This window comes from Xylocopa sonorina, chromosome 12 (genome assembly GCF_050948175.1).
Source record: "Xylocopa sonorina isolate GNS202 chromosome 12, iyXylSono1_principal, whole genome shotgun sequence".
NCBI lineage: Eukaryota > Metazoa > Arthropoda > Insecta > Hymenoptera > Apidae > Xylocopa > Xylocopa sonorina.
Genome location: NC_135204.1, coordinates 8,750,582 through 8,777,745, shown reverse-complemented (window position 1 = coordinate 8,777,745; position 27,164 = coordinate 8,750,582). Strand labels below are relative to the sequence as shown.

The 27,164-nt window shown below is 44.9% G+C and overlaps 1 protein-coding gene and 1 long non-coding RNA gene across 2 annotated transcripts in view; both read right to left on the bottom strand.

Moving 5' to 3' along the window:
- LOC143429784 (IQ motif and SEC7 domain-containing protein 1-like) overlaps nt 1-3,187 on the bottom strand; it is a 37,735-nt gene extending 34,548 nt beyond the window's left edge. The window contains exon 1 of the mRNA XM_076905564.1: nt 3,050-3,187. Coding sequence (XP_076761679.1) covers nt 3,050-3,147 — 98 coding nt within the window. The 5' untranslated portion in view covers nt 3,148-3,187. The remainder of the gene's footprint in view (nt 1-3,049) is intronic.
- On the bottom strand, nt 2,645-25,996 carry LOC143429805 (uncharacterized). Its single transcript, XR_013102570.1, has 3 exons — nt 25,899-25,996; nt 24,580-25,228; nt 2,645-2,804 (listed from the first exon to the last, which is right to left on the bottom strand). It is a non-coding gene; the product is annotated as an uncharacterized LOC143429805 (long non-coding RNA).
- Between the last annotated feature and the right edge of the window lie 1,168 nt (nt 25,997-27,164).

Here is a 27,164-nt window from a genome sequence, read left to right as displayed (position 1 = left end):
TTGTAAAATATAGTGTGTTCTTGAGAAAACGATGACAATTGTAGTTTGAACGGGACGATATCAACGATAAGCGATCGTTCCGGCAAGATTAGAGTCGTGTTGCCGTTTAAAAGGGGAGAATTGTCTCACTTTCTGCTCTATTATTCGCTTCCTAGCGTCGCGTCGCTGATACAACAGCGATCCCCGTGTAAAACAGGGATTCCCACAAGCGTTTACACGAGGCTGGTTTCCGGACCCTCGTAAAAAGTATCTGCTCGTGTAACTTCGTTCCTGGTTCTACCGCTATTGTCGTCTCTCTTCTAGACGATTCGTTTCGAGGTCTTTCCCATGTAAAAATAATTTTCTACAATTTTTTTACAATTTTACCAACGCTACTTTTTAGGCGTTAATTGAACCTACGTCACTGTTGTGTTTCAATATCGAGTATATTAACTCATCTATCTCTCTTCTCGCTAGACGTGTTTTTTTAATTTTCACCCCCTCACGAAAGGCAGAGTTCGATCTCTAAACCAGACGAACATCTAGAACCTAATATCTTCCACAGCACGATAATTCGATCGAGCGACCCCAATATATATTTCTCTCGAATTCAACAGATACGAAGCTCGATGAATAACCCAACTGAATTCTGCTGCGACCTTTGGACATCATTCTTGACCTGGTCGCGTCCTCTTTTCATTTCTCTCCAACAAATATCCGATATCTGACTTTCCTTACAAAACTGTGGTAATTCTTAAAGAAATAAGGGAGGAAGTCGTTGAAATTTGGATGGCAGGAGAGCGTTAACGCAAGCTGAACGACGACCCTTTCGTCCCCGAGGCAGGTCAGACGGAAGACTCGAGGAAACCCGTCGCGATTCCTGCTGCGGGCAGGATTCGTCGAAACTCGAGCACGCCCCGCGGAATCGAGTTTCGATTCCGTCGTCGAAATCCAGTTACGTCGGTCGTATCGATCGGTCGACGACGGTGGCCGCGTTGTGACGCGAATAAACTATCGGTAACGTTCCCAGCGCGCCCGCAGCTTTCTAGGACGCACCGGTTCCCGCGATCGGCCCTCCTCGTTCCAACCGCGGCGAATTTTTCAAAACCGTTTCCACACCCGCCATGATCGAGTTTGCGAGGAACGATGGAAGATCGTGAAAGAGACAAGGACGAGCTGTATCGTAAAACATCCCTTGGGCCGATTTTATGATCTCTCCCTCGTTTCTTTGATGCTTCTGGGTACGAATCGATAGCTTCAGGGGCTGGAAACGAACACTGAACATCGAAAATAGAGAAAATATCGCAATTTTTGTTTTAGATCGAACAACAGGTGGATGTATTTCGAGTTATTCGTTGTACCAGACAATTTTGTGGGTTCCATTGGGAAAATCTAAGGGAAGATGTTGAGGGATGCGATTGAAAGGGTTGAAATTGGAGGGGCGTTAGTTTTGAGCCGCCCTGTATGCGTATTGATTCCTGTTATGACGTATAAGTGGCGAAAGAGAGAAAAGAGAGACGTATAGGAGATTGATGGGAGATGAGAGAGAGGGGAACAGTGGGAAAAGGTGGGAAAACGACCTTGCCTGCAATAGTGCAACTAATGTCGAGTGACCTAGTCTGAACGGACCATTCACCGGTCCGATTGCTCATGGGCGAGGATCATGGCGGATGCAGACGTGAAATGGAGTGTGCTAATTACGAATCGTGCCTTTCTGAATACACTAGAACCAGACGATAATTGAAAAGCTTTGGAAACTCGCCGTTTCACGTCGTATCCGCGCTTCAGACACGGTTACCACCGACAGTATCGATCATTTCGTGTATCATTAATTCACGTCACGCGAAGTCCAGTTACTTGAATGCAAGCAGATTGAATTCCAGTAACTTCGAATTACTTTAGAATGACTCACTGTGAGTCTGTTACTCGCTCGACTTCGAGTATTCCTTCGCGTCTCGAACGAAGGGATACCTGTCCTCGTTGAACATCCACTTCTTCGAATTAAACTGGTTCCGAAAGTAACCACAAATTGTCATCGTTTCGGTTATTCGTGAGACGAAGTTAATTAAAAATCTCAAACAAATGATCGAGTAACCTGAACGGAAAAGCGGGGAACGTAAACGAAACTTATGGCGAACCCGAGCAAATGAACCGTTGAACATACGCGAGCCGAGTTTCGTGTAATTAAACCCCCTCCGTCTTCGCCGCCCTTAAAGTTTAAACTAATTCCGTGTTTCCCACGAAATTATAACACGTAACGCGGGTTGCCCGCGTTCATTGTGTTACGTCCACGCGTAGCGAATGGTAACGCAGCCGCGGGTCTAGTTAGAGCGTAATTTTCCCTCACTGGAGGAGTTCCCTTAGCGATCCGCAGTTTCGTCTAATTTCATCGGTTCGAATAGCTCTCGCCCCGTGTCTTCAAGAGCAAAAGGGCGGCGTACTCGGAGCGTTAACGAAGCAGGCCTTCGAGCTCTCAGCGTGGTAGTTTCGAGAGTACAGAGCGATTCAATTGTATGTCGTACAAAGGCGTTAAAGTGGAATCAAATTTTGCCTTTTAAAAAACATATAAAAATGTTACTGCCAACGAATGGATATAAATGAACGAATTAAATTTGGGAGAAAATCGAAGGTGTACCGATTTTGCATCACCCTGTACAAGTACTCGATTCCGTTATGGAAATTCGGCGCTAGAGCCTGTGCAAAGTTTGAATACCTCTCAAGGCCAGTGCAGAACGAGTCCCCACTATTCCGTATACAGGATGTTTCACATCTGACTACTCACTCTACAGCTTTGGTACTCTTTTCTGACACTCTGCTAGTCTTACCTGCAACAGAGAAAGGAACGCGATTAGAACATCCATTTAAAAATACTGAAACCTTGAATTCTATCGTAGTCTCTCCTCTACAGAGTGCTTTGTCGAGATACAGTCTCACAGATGAGCTACGATTTCCGCGTCGAACGTAAACCTTGCAACGCGCGTGCCTCGATCACTCGCGTCGAATGATTGATCGGTAGGAGATAACGCGATTTTCCGTACGGAACCGCGAAAATACGCCATGCTCGATTTACCTGTAGCTGCATCTCCGCTGGAAGATGTTCAAGCAGCACATGATACTCAGAAGGTGGCTGACACCCGGAAGTCCGTCGATCGAGTAGAGGCACGACATGCAAAACGAGCCGCGAACGAGGTGTGAGAGAAAAAAACAACAGAATGGAGAGAAAGAGAGAGAGGGAAAGAGAGAGGAATAGAGAAAGGGGACAATGAGACTCGCGACGACGATCGCGAGTGTCTACACGACTCGAACTCCGCGTGGACGAGAAAAAACATCCGCCGGAAAAATGGAATGCCGCGCTCCATTATCTTATCTAGCCTATCGCGACGATATATTGGCCTCGCGGATGGAATTCTGCTTGGAAAGACGCGGCTCAGTTCCGCGTTCGATGCCTGACGAAAGATCGAGAAGACGTCGAGGATGTTTCGTGAGCGGCCGCCATTTAGCATTCTAATTCGTGATCGCGTGCTGCGCGGACATGTAACTATTCGAAATTCCAGGGGAAATTTTCCGTGGGAGGACAATGGTGGAAAATCGAGTTGGAAAAATCGTTGGGGAACTAATTTTTCTTTGACGATGACGAATGAAAATATTCGCGAGTGTATAGGGGAATGTTTCCAGTGGAAATTAGTGGACAGTGATATCGAACGGACATGAAGGATTATCAGCGATTGAAATTTTTCAGCATTAAGGAAACACCTTGTTCAATCCGATAACACGCGCGTCTGGTTGTCGCTCGCTTTGGCACGTGGAATTAATCGGTCGGATTTTTTTGAAAATCAAATAATGAAGATATAGGATGTACCCGTGCTAAATTACTGTTCAGAGGTTGGCGTGATTTACGGGAACGGGAGCTATCACAAATCAACGAGGAGGAGGAATTGTCAGTGCCGACAAAACAGTACTCTAAATCATGGGATTGCATACAGTACGCCTCCTAACGCATGCGAGAGATTTATCGCGTTATTGGTCCGCGATATTATATTACTTCTGCTGGCATTTGATATGGTATATCGTCGATGATAAGTGCGTGGCGACTAATCACGCCCCTAATTGATCCTCCACCCACCTGTGACGCAACGTTAAATAATCGTCGATTCCTACTATTTCCTGGGAAAATCGATTGATCGCCGTTTATCATTTACCCAGTACTATTTTTGCTATCAAGTAAGTCGATTATTATATCGTGCCGTTTCTTGGAAAATTTCGTTAATCAACTGCTACCATTCTCCAAGGAAATAGAGCACCTTAGCTACCGTCTTCCTTTTAAAATACGAAACTATCGCTTGCTATCATTTTCTAGATGAAAAAATCCGAGTTATCGCAACACGCGCATCGCATTCACAAAAAAAGAGTGTCTACCAGCGATATCGATGACCCTCGACTATCACGCGTCCAACGAGAACCAAGGAAACATCCATAGTCCTATCGCGTAACGCCATAGTCATCCCCTGTGAAGTTCCATCATCGAAATTGGGCTTGAATGGCGGGGCAACGGGTAAGGAGGGTTGTCAGTGTACGAAACAAAACCGTAATGGCCGTGAATAATTGCCGCGCAGGTACGACGAAGAGCCAAGATAAGTTTGTGCGTTTGACAGGAAACACGTTGTGTAGCAGCCTCATGAAAATTATATGGTGCACCCCCCAATGGCGCGAGGGTGGTACGCGCGTTATAAAGCCTCTCTTTCTCTCTCTCTCTCTCTCTCTCGTCGATCAATATACTCCCTTCGCCCATGGTTTTCCTCCGTCCGTCGATTTGTTTCCCATGAGCCAGGCGACGGCTGATGCCAGCTTTCTCCCTTCGCCGCGAATCGAAACGTCGCGTGTTTCATCGCGCGACCCTTCGAAATGATTAGAAACCGCCTTTTATATGATACTTCTGGCTCCGTTCCAGCCAGATTGCTATCATCGATATCAGAGAAATCGTTTTTGCGGGAAATTCATCGATCCAGGGGAATCGTAGACGGTTCTAGGAAAATTATTATTACGAGCGTCTAGGGAATTTTGTTCGAGGGAAATTTATCGATCCTGGCTGGCTATAGTCGGTTCTAGGAAAGTTATTGTTAAACGTTTCCGGAGAATTCATGGAAAATTCATCGATTTGGGGCATTGCCACTGGTTCTGGGAATAATCTAGGGGAACTACACAGAGGTGTCTGGTTTCCTTTGTACCGAATTTTTGTCGAAATCAAATTTTTGCACAGGGATTAGAGGCACGAAGCCAGTCGTTGCTGGAAACGTTGCTAGCTACGGTAGCACGGATTATAGCTGACTAGCCGCGGGAGAAAAAAAAATGTGACATTAACGCGGGCGAGCAGATCGGACGGGTTCGGATAAAATTTCAATTTCGAGCAAGCCAACGCCACCGGCCACGAAGCTACGCAACGAAAATATTGGAAAATGATTTTACAGAGGCGCTTGTGCTTTTTCAATACGCGTGGACATTGAAATAACGCGAGGTTAAATTGGAAACACCGTCGGACCGATCGCTCGATCTCTGTCCCCGGATCGTAACCGTAATTTTACCAATTCGAAACACGCCTGTCGAGATCGACGGCCCGCGTAATGCATTTTACCAATAAAATAAAATATTACGCAAACATCATCCGATATATCGCTCTTTCGAATTAAACCAAAAAATTCTCCGCAAAATAAAATAAAATATTCCGCGAACAATGTCCGAGACTCGGAAAAAAAAAACAAAAAAATTGAACGAACCGTTGTATCTCGACGTGTTTTTCGGTGGCACGGGTTACAGGGATCCTAATTAAAAGGGCGTAGATCTTTCCATGCCACTTATTTCGCCGACATTCGGCAAACGCGGCGGAAGAACACATGGCGTTGAATATAACCCGCGTATATCGGAACAGGGGGTGCAGCCGAGGCAACGGTGAATGATTCGAGGGGACAGAATCGCAGACGGATGGGGTCGAAAAAGGAGGAGCCAAAAATCAATAGTACCATTCCTGGAAGTTGTCCGCGCGTTTACTGCCGATGTCGAAACACCGCCATTCCCTCGCCTTTAAATGACGCTCGTTCATCGAAACTACTGAATAACAGGAAACGAAAATCGGACTGAAAACAGAGTTTAAATTAAGCTTCCTGATCGTTCCTATTTCCTGTCCTCTCTTACTCCAAAAAAAAAAACATTTCTCCTCGAACCTCGATCGTTTCGAGTTAATCCAACGTAATCTAACATCGTTGCAAATTTCATTGGCCAACGTTCGATTTATTAAACGTAGCAACGAGAAGCACAGGCGACGCAATCGTCTCCAGGTTTTTATTCCCGTCGAACGGTTTGCGAAACGCCAGGAACGCGGTTGAATGAGCCCACGCGCATACCGTTGCCACCGTGTACGATCCAAGATATTGACATTGGCCCTTTTCCACGGGATCCGATTGTTTTATTATGCAGCCGACGGAACTCGGTTTCGAGGATTGGCACAGTTTCAAGTCGCCGTCTACGACGCGATCGAGACGCTCCTCGACCCACTGCTAGTACACGACCGACCAACACTACCCTTATCGCCATGGTATCCACGAGGAAATCTGACAAACCTAAAAACTAGTTCCTCGCATTGTAGATACAGAAAAATTGCACAACTCAAACAAAATAAAACTCGAGACGATTCGATTTACCTCTGAATGATCGAACGACACAATTCTCCCAAGTCTCTCAGCGTACAAATTAACAAAGCGGATTGAGTCACATAAAATTAAGTTGGCGTGCCGCGCGTGGGCGTTTATCGTCCCCCCACGCGAGCGTTTATCAATCGACTGGTATCCCGATGTTTCACCTTTAACGATTACTCCTGGTCGCTTAAACGACCATGCATCATCACCATCGCTGTCCACGGTATCCACGATCGGAAATACACACGTATATACCCGCACAAGCGCGCGGGACGAAGTGATCGATCAGCGAAAAGGGGCGGTAAAACACGATTCACCCCGACGAGCGATATAATTCTGACAAGAACGAGCTCGAAGGAGGAGTGTACGATAAGTATGATAAACCGCGCGGAGTGGCATTCCTTGTTAACGGTACGTGCAGCCTCCGCGATCGCACGTGCGACTACTATCGATTGCGACGAGAGAAGCTGCGCTGGTCGAGCTAGCAGGGGGGCTACCCCGCAGCCCGTTTTATTGCTGGCCCTCGTCAACCCTCTTCTCTCGGACTCGCCACCGCGAAAATAGCACGGGTACACGCCGCGAAAATAGTACGCGGGAAAGCGCCCGCGTACTGGGCTACGTCGAGGGGCAACCCTTCCTCTGTCAACCCCTTCGCGGATATTGAAAACGCGGACGACCCTCCTGCAATACTGACGGCGAATTTTGCGAGTCCTCGCGTGCCACGAAATTTTTCGCCCATATTAAACGGGAACCTACCCCTTTGTGCATTAAAATCGCGTAAACGGTTCAGTCGATGAGAAAAAGGTTTCGAGGGCTGGAGGAGAGGGTTAAGTTGCGAGGTAGAGGGTTCGAGGTTGGGTTAAGTGGTAAAATATTTTTTTATCAACGAGGGATTTGATTATATCAAATGCAAGAGGGTTGAACGGGGAGCAAAAATCTGTACAGAGTTAATTTGTACGTTACTAGGGGGGTGTCTTGGAAAATGTAGCTAAGATTCGAGCGTTTCTTCGAGTTTTTGTCAGAGTACAAACAGAGGTGAAACAGTAGACCGAGTTCTGGAACACGACTCCGCACTTTTCCACGAACAAACTTGTGCAATCACGTGTCCAGAGTTGCCGGACAGAAGTCGATGGCCATCCAGGAACCAGCAGGTTTCGAAATTTCGCTACACTAACCCGTTCGCTGAGATAAACCGAAACCTCGAGAATCACCGTTCCATCGTGGGAAGCAAGTTCACGTGAATCGATTAAATTATCTGTAAATTGGCCCACGTAAGTTGGTCCAAGGATCCTAGAGGTCCTTAACCTATCGCATTCCACGTCCTACACTTGGAATTCCCATTTCTAGATGCCTACTCCCGATTCGAAATTATTCCAACATTAAGTGACTCTATAATTACGATTGATACTCGTGATATAAATGGAACATTCGCGTGTCTTTGCCACGAGAATAATTTCGCCCTGAAATTTCTAAAAAACAACCATAATTGAGCTAATTTTATGAAAAATATATTTCTGTTATTACGACGGGACCATTAAATATGAAATTTATGAGCTTCCGCTATGAAACTGGTAACAATTCTGATTAAAATAATTTCTGGTCTAGTTAAATATCGAGTTGCCTCGTAAATTCTACCCCTTTAGTCCTCAAATTCATCAGTAAACCTCATTAGAATATTATTTCCTATTACGACGAACCTCCCAATTAGTACTGCTGTAATAAAAATCTCCGATCCATCCTTTTCAACCCTCTCACCCCCTAAAATCGCAGAATCCATGAATGCCTGCAAATTATTTTCCAATTCAACGAGTCTATGAAAAAAAGAAAAAGAAATACAGAGTTAACATATCCTCGTTCCTTTACTAACCGTTTGTTCGAAGATATTGCGGAATGAGCAAGGGAATCTCATCAGAAAATGATTTCCTCGAGCGAGGAAAGACGCGGCGGCAGGTGTAGCAATTTCCAGTAATCGGAATTAGAGAAACGCGCAGGATGTAAATGCTGTTCGATCGAAGAGGTGGACGTGCCCGTTCGAGCGTCGGTGGGTGATGTGTTCAGCCCACGTGAAGCCGCCTTGTTCGGTAATTCCACGGCCGCGAGCCTGCACGCACCACACGCGTGCCTCTAAACACGCGTGTGGTAGCCCAGGCCCCGTGTAAAAAGAGCGGAGACAGGTCCCCGTTATTCCCGCCGCGTCAACTTGTGTGTACGCGATCGCATGTAAAACCACTGCAACAACGACTATCGCGACCAACTGTGCCTCCTCTCCTCTATTATCATTGATATTACGTTAAACCGTCTGACGAGAGACACGCGATGGACATGAAAAATTTCTTTTCACGCGTTGCGACGTATGAAGTGAGAAAAACTTTGCTCGAAACAATTCTTTCATCTGTCGAGTGTATTCATGATTTTTCAATATTTTTTCCTCCCCAGTTCTGAATGCTTCGAACTTTACCACCCCTTTTTAATTTCTCAACTCTGCGAGCTAGTTAATTTCAAATTTCATAGTTAGAATATCAATTGTGTCAACTCTGGATAGCTCAAGCCCATCGATAATTGAATCTCCAATTTTTGCTGAGGCAATTTCACGTGAGAAATTAAGAAGAACGGGGGAAAAAGGGAATCCCAGCGATGCGATTACTTTTCAAAGACAGAGGCTGAATATTGATGAGGTAACACAGCGGAGAGCCGGGTCCACGATTCCTATAGCAACCTTTTCAATCCTGTCCACGAGGCCTTTCTATTTTTCATCGCTGCATAGAAAAAGTATCGATCAATTGCCCTCTGCTTTTTACCTGCCTTCCGAACGAGAACCCACACAATCGAGGAAGTAATTTCCACCCCCTGCTGGAAATTCCATCGCTAGGAGACGTCTAGCCGCGAAGCGTTCCCTTTGAAATTCGAAAAATTCCACGTTCCATCAGAGAAAACGTAATCGCAAGATATCCTGCGATCCTCTTCATTTTTCGAGAGCAATAATTTGATCTTGTGCCACGAACGATAGCGATTATTGTGGCTTCGACCAATCGTCGCAGAAAAATTAGTCTCTAATCGTTCATTCTTAGGGTGGCACAACAGAATGGAGCAGTTACAATGCATTTAAAGACACGGCAGACACGTTTAACGCAAATTGGGCCGCGCCTGTTTATTATTCCCAGAAAAAGCATGGACAATGGCCGATCGATGCGGCTATCCATGGACAGGATGCAGGAAATGAAGCAAACAATCATCGAGCACAATCACAGCATCCTATAATACCGCAGACAAAAGAAAAAAGTAAAAAGAGAAGAAAGTCTCTACTTAATGCACGTTTTAGATGGATACAGGGTGAGATACGAGTCCATTTAGCGACTTTCGACGAAATTTTCTGGAACGTCTGTTTGGTTAGGAGATAATGGTAACGTCGCGCGGTGGTTTTCGAGATCCTTTTACCTGGTGTACCCACGACCCACGCCGGATTAAATGGCAAGACGTGTAATCACACGAATAAACCAGTTCTCGGCTGCCTCTGCGCGCCATTTCACGGCGTGCATTAAACAGGGTTAACGCGTGCGCTATCAGGATTAGAAGATCGTTCGAACGGAATTTCATTACGCTTGCTTAGCTCTCGGGACGTTCGGGGATTTTCAAAAACCGTACGCGTGCTCGATACAGCGAAATGTTTGCTCGTCACAAATTTATCGCATCGAAACCTTGTTGACCGACAGAATCGCGCGCACGAAAATCCTTTCACGACAGAGCCTATTTAACGTTACGTGGCACGTTTCTGAAACGGCGAACTTTGTCGGAACTCCCGGGTCACAGAATTGCCAACGTCTCCGTTGTACTCGCATGGTGCAACAAAATCGCGTATTACCACTGAGTTTAACGATACCAGTACACCTCCACCCGCTTCCTGGCGGGCAACAGGAACAGCGGCTAGATTTACAAAAGCACACCTGACAACAAAAGCGCATTACGAAATGAAAGGAACGATACAAACAATGGTCCGCACAGCGATGCAAAACGGGTACGATCGATCCTCGCCGGGGAAAAAGCGGAGGGATTGCGAAGGTGACGGTGGAAAACGTCGCGTCGCGGTTAAACCGCATAAAATGCGAGAGGCGACGGTGCAGACTGCTGGGTTCCACCCGATGCTCCGCGGTAATTTCATAAAACCGAGCTAACTTTTCCACCCCCTCCTCTCGCGTTGGAGAACGTCTGCAATTTCGAGTCCAAAGCTGCGCTCGCGAATCGCGACACGCATCTGCATTTACACTCGACCCTGATTTTCCTCTCCTCGTTTCGGGAAGAGGAATTTTTAAAAATAGCCCCTGGGGTGAACGCTGATGCTTCTTTTGGAGTGCATTGTTGCCTTGACATTGTTCCACCGGGGGCGTCCGCGATTCTCTGTTTTCTTTTAATTAACCATGGATTACGCGATGCGCGAGGAACCAGTAATTAACGGGACGGTAATTACGGACGTAATAATTTCGAATAATCAAGCAGATAATAATACGAAGTAATTAACAAAGTAATAACGAATAAAATGACAGTATCGAATGTTAAATAAGGTAATAATTCGAGGGAATTGAAAATATTCTATTTGATAACGTCGCGGCGAGATGGAAATTTATAGGAAGCTATTCGCCAAATGTACGATCGTTTCACGCGCGAGGATTACAAATAACACGTGCCTGCATAGCGGGCAGGATGCGCTTTCAGCAAAAAATATCGTGGAAATCGTCCAACGAGCGTGCTCGAGGTTCGACAAATACGCTCGACGTTGCAAAACTGTCTCTCTTACATGAACAATCCCCTCGTACAAACAATCCTTCCACCGTGTTTACCTTGGAGAGACTTGAAGCCATGCCTGCAAGAAACGCTTCGCGAAAAAACGTTTCGAAACACGCGGGCGCTTGAAAAAAACTCTTCCGAGCCCTACTAAAATCCGGTTGTGCCAATAATCAGCGATAAAGTAGCTGGCACAATAACTTCCAGACTTATTTACATTACTAAATCGTACGTCATCTGTGTACGTAACATTTTGATAAGCTTATCGTAATTAAATTGCATTAAGAATCGTGGTTTATCGCCCCGTCTTGACTTCTTCGAGTTATCAGTGTTTGAACGAATGGTACTGTACACTAACCTGTTACACTTCTTGTTTTTACAACGAAAGCGATACCAGAGAGATGTTCTCTCGTTAATTATCGTCGAACGTTGTTAGAGAAAAATATGTTTTGCTCGAGGATCGAGTATTGATCCAGGCGTAGTTTCACGGTCGTCTACCCACGAAAACGGGGAACGGTGGCCGAGGGTGGAAGTTCGGGGGCGATTCGCCCGCAAGCCACCACTCGAACCGAAACTCATTAGCCGTTCGCCTTTGCGCGTCGCGCGACTTTTCTGCATAGCTCGTTAAGCCAGCAATTGGCCAACAACAATCGCGTGTTCGTACCTTCTTTTCTTTCTCCCTCTCTTTTCTTTTTCTGTTTTTTTTTTCTTTCTTTTTCACCCCTAATTTAGCAGTGTCCGCCTTGAGAGATCGCGGCGCAGCGAAATCGTTGCTCTCGTTTCGCAACGCGCCGCGTTTGTACCGTTCGAGTCGAGCGTGTTGCAAGCGTCTCTCTGTATGGGGCTCCGTTTTCTAGGTTTTGGGGTTTTAGATCATTCGTTATCTAAGGTTACGATTTTTTCAGAGCCCTCTCGATACTACTATATTCTCAGTCTGTGATAGAAAAATGTTTTTACGAGTCCATGTAACAGCTGTGAGATGATTAATTTCAGACGAGAATATATTTCATCTCGAATCACTTAAAATATTCCATCGCGGTCTCAACTCGTCGCCCCTAATCCAGTTCAGCCCCTAATTAGTCAAATTAATGCAGTTTCGACGGAATCGGCATCTGCATGTCTATACGTAACGCGAGGGACCGATTTAGGGGCGCTCGACATAGCTACCCTTAAAAGTTACCTACGCGCGTACATTTCGCGGGTAGCAGCTTATCAAATTCCCTTTTAAATATTCAGATTCAAGTATTAATTATTGCTACAACATCGATCTACCAAACAACCATCACCGTTCCTATAAAGAACCACAAAAAACAACCCCTTTGAAACATTTGAAGCTTTCGAGTGACAGAAGATCCGTGTCCAGGATGAATTCCACCATGAGACACGAGTTCAACTTGGAAAGCTTCAAGTATTTTACACGACAATTGCAGCTCACGAACAACATCGATCAACCAAAAAGAAAAAAGGAAAAAAAAAGGAAACAACGCAGCCATCGACTACCCCCGACGAAGACAACCTCGAGCGATACGAAAAGGGTCGTTTCGAACGCAGGGAGTCGGCGAAAATCCACATGCAAAGCGAAAAAGGTAACAATTGTCCGGTTTGAACGCGTTGAACGACATTCCGGTTGCATATCTCGCGGGCGACCGGGTTACCGCGCGCGAGGCCAAGCCACGGGCAAAAGCGTGACCCGGCGCTGGAATTCCACGGCAGGCTGCGTACATACTTAAATACAAAAAAACAGCGACAACAAAGTGGCGATCTTACCGGCAGGGACAGCGGGGACAGGCAAGGATCGCTGTTGTAGGATCACGCCTACGCCTCTATCCGCACGTGCACGCGCGTGTGAGCGCCGCGCAGGTGTGCCTTCATGTGTGCACAGGTGTGTACGTATGCATAGAGGAGCCAGAGAGCCCGAGAACTACTAGGCTCTGTATGTATGTGTGGGTGTGCGCGTGTACACGTATACAGTGCCGTGCACCTCTTGCTTTCAGTTTCTCTGGCTACTTTTCGATTCTACAGTAAACTCATCTCTAATTTTCTCGGAAATTCACAAAACTCGGGGGTTTAAAAATCGCTCGCGATCGAATCTCGCGCCTGAGAACACTGTATCCCTCGTAGTATCGACTAAATAATGCGAAGGCATCGAGTCGAAGGTTAATCGGAGCAATTCTTAAACACTGTGCCTCCTTTGTACATGCCTGTATGAATTCACTTTTCGTATATCTAACGACAGACTCGAATTCGACTCGATTGTAGGAACAGCTACGGCTGGCGAACGGCATTTGCGAGTCTCTACGACGCTATCGGGCTTATTGAACGCAACATGGCCGGCGAGAGAGCCCCTCGAATTTCTAGTTGCTGAGAACAAAGAAACAGGTGCGAAACGAATCCCAGGCCGGATACCTTCGCCACGGCACTGTATACGTCCCAAGAAGGTAACCAGAGAAAGAGAGAATATCGTCGCGAGTATTTCGCGAGTGAATGGCGAGAGCACGACTCGTGAATCGTTACGAGGTCCGCTGTCGAGGGGGCGAGGAAGCGTCGCGACGCCCACACCCCGAGCCTGCGCCGTCGCGACGCGTCCCTTTGTCCCCCACGAATTTCGACACGCCCTCACCCCCTTCGCCGTTGCTTTACGTGTCCGCTGCGCACACGATCGTACTTCCAACCATCCACTTGCTTTGTCGATGCCAGCCGAAGGGAAGAAGGGTGGTTGCGGATGAAATTGGGGATGTCGCCGTCTTGGGTGGACTGGGTTTCGCGGGACGAAGTGCTGGCTGAGTTTCCAGTCGCGGGTTGTACGATTCGATTGTTTAATATCCAGACTGAAAGTCTACGTACGCACAGTGGACCATCGATAGTCGCGTACACCTGCACACATGTACGATAGAAACTTGATAACTGCACATGCACTAGAGACTTATGCAACAAACGGGGTAACCAATTAGTCGCACGAAGTCTCCTATCGATACCATAAAACTGACTGCAAAGAATGCGATAAACACATAATTCACTTAAATGGAATAACGTAGTTTGTCTAACAAAATAGAGATCACTGTGGACAGTGTAAAGAAGCTATACGCAAACGACTGCGATATAACAGACTTGCGGGGGTAGCTCGCAGGGGTCCTTCGCTCGGTGCTTGTCAGCCATCGAACGCAGAAAAGTGTTACGAGGAACGATCGTCGAGATACAAGGTATCACTTCACCGGCAACCCACGCGAGAGCAATCGCGCAAATATTTGAACTCTTTTATTCGAGGACAGCCGAAAGGGTTCGACCTGGTCTCCCATCGGCCGCCCTCTGCCTCCCCTTAGCTCGAGCAGCGTAGCTCGCGCGCAAAATTGAACCTCTGTCTCTCGAGGGGCCGAGAGAGATACGGACGGGCAGAAATCTGGATTGCGAAAGAAAAATGTTCAACGCGCGGGAATTTCACTCGCTGCGAGCGTTCGCACGTGCATCGTGAATGTTTGAAAATGCACGATCCCGGTGACTGCGCGGCGAGATCAAAGACACGTCGGGGTAATGTCCTCCGAGCTTTCCCGCTCCTCCTTTTTGGTCCTTTCCCTTGGAAAAACGGAGAGTACTTCGCCGTGATGGTTCTTTTGGGAAGGCCTCCCAGGAATTCCACGAGCTCGATGAACAGAAATATACATAGCTGAATTTGCAGACTGGAGAACGAATCATCAATTTCTTATTTTTACAGAGTTCCACCCCGTGATTCTAGTAATCTTGATTTACGATACAACTATGAAGATTTACAAGCTTGAGTCTACGCGTATACAGAGTTTCCTTCAGAAACACAGTGGAAAAGTAGCAGTCTCCAACCTGTTGCCTTGCGACACCCAAAAACCCATCAAATCTCACCAGTCTCCTACCTCAGCACCCACGAAACAAACCCAAAACCAAGGCACGTTAACACTCGCTCGTCTCGCAGCGCACAATCATCAGAAGCACGAACATAATAAGCCGTTCCAAGGCGGCGACTTAATCAGATTAACGGGCAACGCCTTCCGATCTTATTCACCGGGTGACCCGAAACGGGCGCGATCAAAAGAAGAAAATGAAGTTCGGGTGGACAAAGGGCGCTGGAATAGAATGGAAATCGCGATTGCGTTTCAATAAACCAGCGGTAACGAGAGGAGAAGGGGAGCAAGGGTGGAGGGTGGGGAATTGGAAAGGATCGAGGAAAAAAGAAATAAATAAAAGGTCGCCGACCCCGTGGACTTCGCGTGGCCAAAGGCATTTAAGTGCGCGCGTAATTACGCGCGGCGACAGAGGGTGCACTTCACTTTTCTCACGACTCTCCTTGCCCCGCGAGCACCCTGGCACCCCTGAGTCGCAACGTATCCTCGACGGTGACTCGTTTGCCGGTTGCGCCGAGAAACTGCCGTGCGGTTCCAGAATGTTGATCGTCGATTAAAGGGGGGCAGTTAACCCTTTTGTAACTTAAATTTTCTATTTGCTTCCACGAAGCGGAAATTACGATCGATCGCGGTTTTTAAACGTTAAATACGTTACGCGGTGTAAGCTTGATTTTGCGAATTTCGAACGCTCGTACGATGTTCTATTTAAGATCGAAAATAGGAACGTTTGACTTCGAATAGAGCGGAGTATGGAATTGAAAAAAGATCGCAAAATTCGTTCGTTGCACTCAGCCCTCGACGAGCGAAGACAACAGTTACGATCCTCCATTTTAACCGGGACAATGTTGTCTTTGTCCCCCACAGTGCAATTATAATTCCACCGTTTGGAAGAGGAGAATTTTCTTCGTGGTATCCCGGTTATACTTAGGTCAACAGAGGAACTGGGTGGGCACTATCCTTAGATCTTTTCCCCGCTCGTCTAATCTCTCGTCTAACTTTAGAAACGGACAAGTGGGCCACTTCCGAACGAAGAGCCTCCTTGGAAATCGAACAGTTTCCACGAATCGTCCTACTTGTCGTGTTCGACGATAAAAAAAAAGGATGAAAAGAGAAAACACGAGAAAAGTCTGCAGTAAAACTGTAAAAATAATCGAAGGGGGTAGTGGATCGTGGAAAATGAAAGTTTTAGTATACAGTCGGAGCAGCCTCGTTTTGTTTTTCCTGAACGAGACTGTTTCGCAATCAATAAAGGCACCCATATGCGCAACAGTCAATTTCTACCGGGCAAGGGAGTAGTTTTATCAGGTAGAGCCACGGTTTATCAGAGCGTTATCGGCAGTTTTGTTAAGCCTGTGGCTCCTCTAATGGCAAACAACGTAGAACAACACGTGTACGTCCGCCATATAATAGAATATTCTACTATATCAGCTTTTCCTGCTATTATTTCCTCCATGGGGTGATGGATGGCTGTAATTATTCTTCACGATGAGAATAAAAAACTTTAGCCTAGGTTAGGAGAGCATAAATTTAAACAAAATTCAATCTTGATTAATTTTAAAGTTCGTACGCTCAAACTGAAACAACTTCACATTCAACCCAACATTCATATTCAACCAAAAATGGCAATCTCGATCGTACACGGGTGGTCCCAAACTGCACCAGCGTCATTATTCTTCTGGTCCATCAGACCAGCCTATTTTCGCGAAAAAAAAAGGGTCGCTTTTCTGCGTAAAATTCGAGGAACGTGGCGTCGCGTTCACGAGTGCACTTCAGCCGGCTGTTGCACCCCGCGGGAGTCATCCAGGGAGGTCGAACTAATCCAGAAAACCGACTAATCCGAGCAGGAATAATCAGATCGCGCGTAGATTGCGGCGAGAACCAGCCAATTTGCCAGGGAAATCTCGTCGTCGTCGCGAGGGGATGAAAAAAAAAAATATATATATATATATTTGATTAAAGCGCTGGCAACTCGAGTAGCCTGGATGATCGTGGCGCGGAGCTTAATTTTAAATGCACCCTCCCGGCATTGTTTTAGTATGGGGCTTCTTCCTCTCCACTGACCAGATTTCTTCCAGTTCAAACGTCTCTTTTTATCCGAGTTCTTCGAGAGTACTTTCAGACTGCTCTAGCAATTATTTTTGCTAGCTCATTTTACGCTTTTTAAGAATCTTCCATTCTTCGAACTAGTTTCAAGCAAAGCGTAAAGATAAGTCTTCAATGGCAATAATTTCCATTAGCTGTGAAGTAACAATCCAAACGCCAGTGCATACTATAATCACAAGTGCAACGCAGAGTTAAACCCTTTTCAGTCCTTCGTGCTCTTCGTTACGGTACCACGTATCCGTGAAAGAAAAAAAAACAGACGCGCGTGCACAAAATAGGATAGTTAGCATTGGCGCAGTGTGCGTTCCCCGTGGTAACGGTGGAAAAAAATGAAAAATTCATGAGGGAGGGCTTTTAAAACGCGAGAGACAGAAGTCGAGGATGAAGGAGGGAGGGCTGGCGGGGTGGTGAGGACGTCGTCGAGAAGAAAGGAGAGAAACGGAAGAAGCACTCCGGGGTTTGAAAAAATCCGAAGCCCTCTTTGCAGTGGTCCGCGGGTGGAACCGACTATTTTTATCCTCGTCCGTGGGCACCGCGGACGCGAAGAAAACGTAACGATGGAAAGAGCGGCCCGTTCCAGTGGCGTGCAACGAAAATTACATCTGACGTCGTTTCTAATTAATTCCGAAACGCTCCGACGGCTTCGACGTGCTCGAAACGTGTACAACCCGTTCGTTCTTTGAGGTAGCGGGTTCAAAAGGAAGTCTCGATCGTCTTTGGAAGATTATGAATTCGAGCCGCGTTGGGAGGAGGGATGATTTTAACGAAGACATTTAGATTTTTCGTATGCCTTCCATTATTCCTCTGCGATTCTTCCTCTTGTCTCGGGGAATAATAATAAGCGAGAGTTCTCGATTTTACTTCAACCCCCCCCCCCCCCCCCATTGATTCCATGAAACCGCGATTGTGCTTTAAGCAAATGTTTGCTTTGAATTATGTAAAGTAGATGAATACCAGCGGTACGATATGAAATAACGCTGAAACGCCCTTAAAAGAGAATTATTCCACCGTGGTTTTTCGAATATCGAATTCTCAGAACCTGCGGAACAGAAACCTCGACTGGTGGAAAATAAATTATTCCTCGATTCCAGAACCCTTTGAAACCTAACCACCGCGCGTGTGTATATACCTTTATCGTAGGAAACGACCGCGTTTCTGAAAAATTGAAAACAGTGCCACGGAATGGGGCAGCAGAAGAAACAGAAAACCATGGACGAGAGCGATAGACAACAAGAAGGGACACGTGGTCGATGGGAGATTTACAGTTCCGAGAAGCGGTGGACACGCGGTGGTGTCCTACATACTCTCCACAAGTGTCGAGTAGCTTCCATCTGGAGGGAACGTGTCGTTGCGTCTTCGACGGCTCGGAAGATTTGTCCCCGCGAAATGGCCGGAGTAATTGCCGTTTCGCACGGTCGACAACCTACACGCGCCCAACAGATGTGTGCCTCGCCTTAACGTGTCGAACAAACGGCCGATTCATGCCACCAGAAACAGCTCTTGTCCCTTCGAAATCTTCTATTCGAGCAGGCCTCGATTTTCCTCTTCCAAATTGTTAATCGTTAACGTTTCTCCATCCAGAATATCCTCGTGCGGATACAAAAGTATTTTTTTTATCAAATTTGAAGGGACCAGAAGGAAGGATTACAAGGGCGGTTTCACGCGTGACCTTTACACGTCTCGATCGAACGATCGCTGTGGCAGTGTTCCAAAAATGTTCAAAAGTGGACACAGTTGCATCTTTACTGGGGAGAGGAAAAGGTCATAACGACGAGACCTACTCCAGAACTGGGTTATGTACGCATCTGATTAGTATTTCTGGGGCGGTTTCGTATTTTCTGGCAACCCCTTGCCATCCCTCGTTATATCGCTTTGTCTGATTTATCTCCGTGTGGCGTAACTTGGCCTCGAAAAGTTTCCACGATACCCGGTAATAAATTGCCTCGTTTTTTACCAACCGAGATTACAGTTTCTAATGAAAAAAACGCGTCAACTTTAGCAGATGATCGTAACGGCGTATTGAAATGCGATAGGGAAACGAATGCGACCGCGTTCCAGCTGAACGTGAAATTTCATTCGCATTCCACGGCGATACTCCAGAGGAGATCGCTATCGCGAATCGTAATATCGCGATGAAAGAATGGAAACGATCGATTTCTTTTCGAAATGGCAAGGTCACGTTCACGCCGCGTTACGCTACGATCCCACGCGATTTTCCATTTCGTTTTCCTTCCACGATCGCAAGAGAAATCACGACGCGGGCCCAGCGACTTGTGACCGTAGCCTAGTTCCGCGGACGCGGCTACAACGTCTGCCCTCCTCTATTGCCAATTCTACGGTTCAACTATCGTAGTCGGTCATCGGTTACATCGGCTCCCTCGATGTCCACCGTTCTAACCCATTAAATCTGCGGCGTTCCATTTGCAGAATCAGAAACCGAGGGAAATTTACGGCGATTACCCCGATCACGGACGTCGCCAACCCTTTCCCTGTGCTTTCGTGTCTGATTCTCCAAATTCCCAGGCGACGATCAGGGATCGTGCGTGTTCGATACCAAACGTGGAAATTAATTGAATTTTCATATGATCCTATGCTGGTTGAGAATTGGAAATGATGCGAGTCTGTTAGTAAAATGTATCGATAAATCATACTCGTGTAATTTAATTAGAATTTCGAATTTATCTGATTCCTTTGGGCAAAGTGCTTCGAGGGTATCTCTTGAGGGCAGGAAGCAGGAGATAGACGCGAGTATTTATGGTACAACGATAGGGAAACGTCGATGTGGACTATGCGGAACGTTCAAGTTTTAATTTTAGGTCTGATAATGTGATATTAAATGGAAGTAGGGTGCTTCTTCCGTTGCAGTCTTTTCTTCAACTTAAAAATAAAACTCTGAAAAATTGAAAGATATCTATCGAAGAAAGAACTTGATAATTGCGAGAAATCTGTATCAAGATATTCGAAGGACATCGATGCTGAATAACAAATGGAGTCGCCTGAACCGCATGAAAAGAGTGCATTCGGTATGCGTATCAGATTCAGCTATATTTGGGGTCTTATTGAAACATCTACGAAGAGGACTCATTCATCTTTGCATCTCGAAGAACGTGTACACGGTGTTTCGCGAAAATGTATTCGAAACGATAAACTCCGTAATAAGCCTACGATTTATTGCAAACACAAGTAAGCGTAAAAGAGAAAAAAGAAATTCCACGAAACTCGACTCACGCTACAGTTAGAATAATTGCGTTACTAGTGTTGTACACGTAATTACCAGATAAATGTTTTATTAAGAGAAGAGGAGAAAGAAAAGGAGTTTCATTAAACAGATACTCAACAGACTGCTAATTAGAAGATCGTGCTTTCGAACCGTGTAACTCCTTGCATGTCTATTACTTCGATACTCTTAATTAACTGGAAACTTTCCGGGTATCAATAAACAGTTCTGTAAAGTAGCTACCCAAGCGTCTTCTCGGACACTTTATCGCGATTAAACTTTCGCGAATTTACTGTTTGTCCAGCTGCGATATTCGAAATTGAATCTACTCAAAGAATCGGGGAATACGAATACTTGTTGGATTCAACAACGAGCTGGCAAAATGTTTGAAAAATTTACCTGGCTACTTTCACTCAAATTCCCTACAAAAATTTAAAGTGAAGGTGCGAAGTGTAACGTGATTAGGTCGTGTCGCGGTAATGCAATTAACGTGTCATCGCGATTATCGACTGGATATCGTGGAATAATGATTCAGATATCGTGACACGATATAAATAACAAGAGATCTGTTTTTGCGGTTACCTAACAGTAGTCGATCAGAGGAGTTTGCAATATTAATAAGAATCGATAAGCATTATCTCGACAATTGACGAACGTTTCTCAGAAAATTTCAGGTCAAATATAATTTTAAATATTGACTTTGCTCTTTTCGTATCCTAAACAGAGAAAACTCGGATCGACGCAAACGTGTACGTAAAAAACCGATGCTAGGAAGAGACGACGAGCGCGGAATCGAGACGGGGGAGACTAGGCCGTGCGAAGAGGGTGATCCGCGATGAACGAGAGACCGTCTCGACTAGGGTATCGATTTTAGCGAGTACATAGTGCCCTGCACGTGGTAAGAATCGCACGCTTTTGGTCGCAACATTGTGCAAGTGCACCGAGGTTAACCGGTCACGCCAAATACATATATCCACACCTGATAATTGCCCTGCCACGATTGGAAACCCGGAGAAATTTGACATACATTCGCCACCAGTTTGTACGAATCCATCTTTTCCATTTTTATTTGATTTTCTCATCTGTCCGGCTCCGATCCAATTAGAACGGAGTCGCGATGGTCCATTTTCATGACAAACCCGTTCAGAATTCATCATTTCACAGCCACAGAAGTGAGATCTTGATTTTTGCGTTATAAAACTTTTCCAATCCTTGTTTCCTACTTATTTATTCGATAAATAAAACATTTCTCTCGATTAAAAATCAGTAAAATTGGTTAGCTCTTAGAAAATTCGACGACTACCTTTTGTTCGATAATCGCGTTTGCAGTTATCGAATCCATAACGGAGTAAAATGAATGGTGATTTATTATGGATCAGGATCGACGATTAATTAGTTTCGTAATGGCGAATACGGCTAGGGACACGGATTGGTAGACGCATCCGTCTGGTTGAACCTGTGGGAACGATTCTCTCCTTGCCATTTTTCTTCTTCAGATGGACGATACGGGCCTCGAAGCGTGCTTAACCTTGCGAGTTCGCACATCCACACCCGCGGTATTGTGAGAAATCGCCGTCTAGGTACTTGAATACTCGCGTGTGTGCTGGTGAGCCCACACAACCGTGAACGGGACTTTACTTCAGATACGTAAGCCTCTGTGAGCTAGATTCGCGTCGCTGCGATTCTCGCGAGGGTGTTCTGAGACGATTTGAATTTTTCGAAATACATAACAATGGTGCGCAGTTAAATTTAATTATTCCAGCTTTGGCGATGACAACGCGTCTACAGATAAAAGGTATCCTGACGATAATGCTACAGTCGCGATAATTCATGATTCATTTCAACTCTTACGGTTCACTCAACGAGCACCACTAATTATTCCATCGAAACATCGAATGTTCTCACAAAACTAGAAAGACCAGTAGTCGATCCATATTTTCTTTCATTACATCTAGTCGACGCACACAGGGTAACGATGAAACACAATCTAACTTCCTACAACCCGAGGACGATCGTATCTCTGGCTGAAAAGCTTCGCACGCGTATATGAAACCGATCGGGCAGAGAATCGCTGGGATACAGTTAGTTTTCTCCGAGCCATATTACGTCCCATCGATTGTTATTTAGATAACACGGAGCGATTTAATGATCGACCCAATTTCGCGACGGATAACAATGTGGCATGAGAGAGGTTTCCTCTCTTCTCTGGTGTCACGATAATCAATAGAAACGGCCCGACTGTATCAAGGTTAATTGTCCACCTATTAGCGCTAGTCATCCGTGAAAAAAAAAGAAAAGAAGGAAATAAGCGATATGTTATTCTTTACTTCCTTCGTCACTGTTTATATTTTATGCTAATGCGTTTAACTGCAGTATTCGACGCTTCCGTGATGATAAATAGAAAATATAGCTCTGTCTATGGATTTTTATCGTTCCTTTGTTTCAGTATTTTCATCCTACGTATTGAATGGAAAATTAATCTTTGTAATAGAAATAAAGTAAAAATTTTCAGTACAGTTTTCCGTTAGGTAACAGTAAGACAATAGTCGAAGCGGACTATTGTTATTCGTGAATGGTAACATACATATTCTGCATTACTGGACGATTTACATAATGCATATATAAGTTAGAAAACGTGCAGACAGTACTCCTCTTAAACGTGTAATTATATAACATAATAACCGCCACAATAATGGAGGAAACTGGTGCGTAACGTTCCGCGAGCAGAAATTTCGACGCCACTTTTACTAATTCCATTATGTCATAAAAATCGCGCCAGGTCGGCGAAGCAACAAATGAACAACATACTTGGAAATTTCTTTTCTTTCCACGGTAGCACAGTATCAAAATAACGATCGAATTAAAATACCTACAGTAGTTTTGTCATGTTGTGTAGCATACTATGATATTCGTAACGTTATTTAAAATCGATAAACAACGGATATCGGTAATTACAAACATTCCAGCTGGCTAAAAGTTTGGCTGGAAAATTCCGTCCGCTCCATCGACTCATCCTCCATCAGGCTAAACCGATCCACGCAGCTTATTTCGTGGCATTAATATCGGACATGATTAATCGAAAGGACCACCGTAACAGATTTGATCAGAAACAGAAAATAACATTTTTATATATAGTTCAAAGATAAGCGCTTTAAAATTTGTCGTTAAAATTATCGCTAACGCGTGAACAAATTAATCATATCTACATGACGTGCTAATTCACTCGAAATTACTTTCGGAAACATTTGACTGGTACATCATCGAAAATTCGTATTGTATTCGTCTATGATTAACAGCGTTTTAAAATACGGGGGACTTAATACGATTCTACGACAATGCAAAATGGGGGCCATAAAGGCGTTTAGCATCTTCGCGAACCACGAACGGGAGAGCCGATAATTCAAAACTGTCGATAAGTATCGCGCGAAGAAAAAGAGGAGAAACAAGAAGCCGGTGATCCATTATTTATACATGCTCCTGCGATTCCACGTTCTACGCGTTCTAATACGCGTGTGTATTTACAATTCATGCGAACGTTCTGCTCGCCGACTTATACCACGAAAACCTTCACCTATGCCAGCTCTGCGTAACCGCCGCCGACGCTACCGGCGTCAACATTTATTTCACAACGGAAGTTAAATGTCATTGTACCGATCGCATTTATACACGGTATATCAAAAATCTCTTATTCCAATGGATACTTTGCGACACATGCTCCGATCAACAGTGTAACGTTATACAATAAGAAACGCAATAAAACAGGACTGAACTCTATGCTAATGTCCATTGCAAAACAATTTTCCTTATTTCTACGCGTAGGACGAGTGTATTTGATATACCCTGTACGTTACGATATTTGCATGGTTTCGAACAATGACTCGCGCTCCGAAATATTCTCACGAGAAGCTGAACGATATTCAACGAACGATTAAATAAAATGTATAAATACCTGTCATCTACTAGACGTGTCACATCGTTCATGTCGCGTTCGAACTTGAATTTTGACATCTCGCATAGCAGGATGTCACGTTCGCCGATGACCTCCGAGAGTTCACGCTGCAACCTCTCGATCTCCGCATATTGCCAGCTGATCAGTTGATTCTTCTCGACCAGGATGTTCTCGACGTCGGTGTCCAAGAGGCCGGCCGGGTCACCGACACTTCCCAGTATCGCACTCATACCGTTTGTTTACTTTCACTGAGGCGCGCACACACGTTTTCGTTCTGTCTCCCGTACCGAGTCTGGATCTGGCGAGCGTATCTCCCGTTCCGGGTATCAAACGAGATCACAAATGACACGCGCGTCCACTATCGACACGCGGCACAAGCAGTAACGCCCCCGTCCCCATGCCCAACGCGAATATCATACAGAACGGTGGGTTTGTCCGTGAGAAAAGAACGAAAGAGCGTCCACGATCGACACCTTTTTACCGCTTACTCGCCATATTGCATCTATTGCCGCCTCTCGGCCTATGCCAGTCCTCATTCATGATCGTTCCTGTTCCAATTCCGCCAGAAATACTTGTCTGGCCGCGCATGCGCACCCCGCTGGAACTGGAGCGGCCGCGATGCCACCATCATTTGCGGCGCCATTTTGAACTAAAAGGACCAAACGAATTTCCCTTTCGCCTATGATTTTCGTTACATTTTATAAATAACAATACTATTCGATTTAAATATCGCGTTTGTTCGTTTTCGCGTTGTCCTCGGATATTTACTGAATTATTCGATCGTACAAAAGTAAATTTCGATATTACCTCGTTTCACGGGAGCTGTAATACTTAAAAGGCTTAAATGTAAACAAATTTAAATTAACTGTCTTCGGTTACGTTTTTTCTATGAATTTACATTTCTTTCGTTCGACTGGATAGACTATTTACATTTTTGAAATTAAGTACCGATACAACGATCTTCTAGATCCGAAGTCTTCTAATTACAAACGTCTCCTTGTTTGTAACGAGAACAAGATTTTATTCTTCGATTTTGTTTCAGGCGAATAAACGCAGTTTTACTTGGTCGCTTACGAAGCATATCGCCTGAACTAATAGTATTAGTAGATGTAAAACTTGAGTAGCAATTCTCGGAACTATTTTCATAAATGAATACGTAATAAAAAAGAGTTTATAACCCAAGTTTAACAATCCTTAAAATCCAACGCATTATTCAACGATTACCGCTGTTAAACGCATAAAAATATCCTGCGAGAGCACGTTACAAACCATGGTCACGTTACGCTCTACGTATTTATTAAGAGTAAAATTTGCAATACCGTCCGAGTAGAGCACGCGTTCTCCACATTGTAGAAATAGGTTATCTTTCTACGCTGCGTTTCACTTTGTACTTTCGTCTTGCAAGCGAATGGTTCCCCGTCTCGCTAGTAAATTGCTGAGGAAACAAAAAAGAGAGCATCGTTGTTTCATTTAACTCGAGATCATCTTTTAGTGTTTACTGCCGCGTGGGTGAAAGGACAAGGAATCAAGGTCGACGTACTTGTTCGCTGATAGCGAGATCGACAGCGACGAAGAGGGACACGCATACTCTTGTCCTTTTAAAACGAGCGACTTTTAAATACGACGCGTGAACGTGATAACGAGATAACAGATTTTTCGATACACTACCGTGGAAACGTAGGGAAGAGAAGCGAGAGAGGATGACAGTGCACTCGGGACAGATTCGAATCGCTGCGTGTAACGTGGAATGTATTCTCTCGTGTGTGATGTTTAGGTTATCCCGTCGGATCCTGATCGAGATCGGAACACGATGAGATACCATGGATAATTCCCGTGGCAGACTGCCTGTTTCCACGTTCGGCTACCGTCTAACGAACATTTCACGAATCTCTCCAAACGTTAATCGATGTGTTTGTTAACGATGAAAGCCGCGTGCATGACTTGAGATCAGGTTAAGTCGTACCACCAAGCGTTCTCTGTACCTAATTGTTGTTATCGACGAAATTGTTGCTCAAATTTCTGCAAAAACATCTCTCTGTAACTGACAACATCCTCCGTTTCCGTGTCCGCTGCGTCGACGAATGGGAGAACGAGTTTGCGACACGAGAATGATGACTCGGATCTGAAAAAAAAAAAAAACATAAAATAACAAGAAGCAAAAATATACAATTACATAAAAAGAGTGAGAAGATAAGTGAAAACTGTCGGACTGAACGGGAATAAACTAAAATATATGTCGTATAACATTTGGACTCTGATGATTAAGACGTTACTAATTGTTTCATCACTACTTCAATTTGTAAATAAAAAGTAAAACTTGTTAAAATGATAGTCTATACATTTAAGACGACTTTATTTATTATAACACATTAAACGTGAATAAAAGAGAAAATATTTATATCTACGAAACAAGTAATCGAAGCAATATATAGAAATTTAATCTTCCAAGACAGTGGTGCTATTAATATAATGTACAATTGTACAATGTTTGTTTAGTAATATTCTACAATATGATCATTTATATTTATTTAAAAGAAAAAAATTGTACAGATATTAAAATATTTTTGAGGCAAAATTTATGCTTC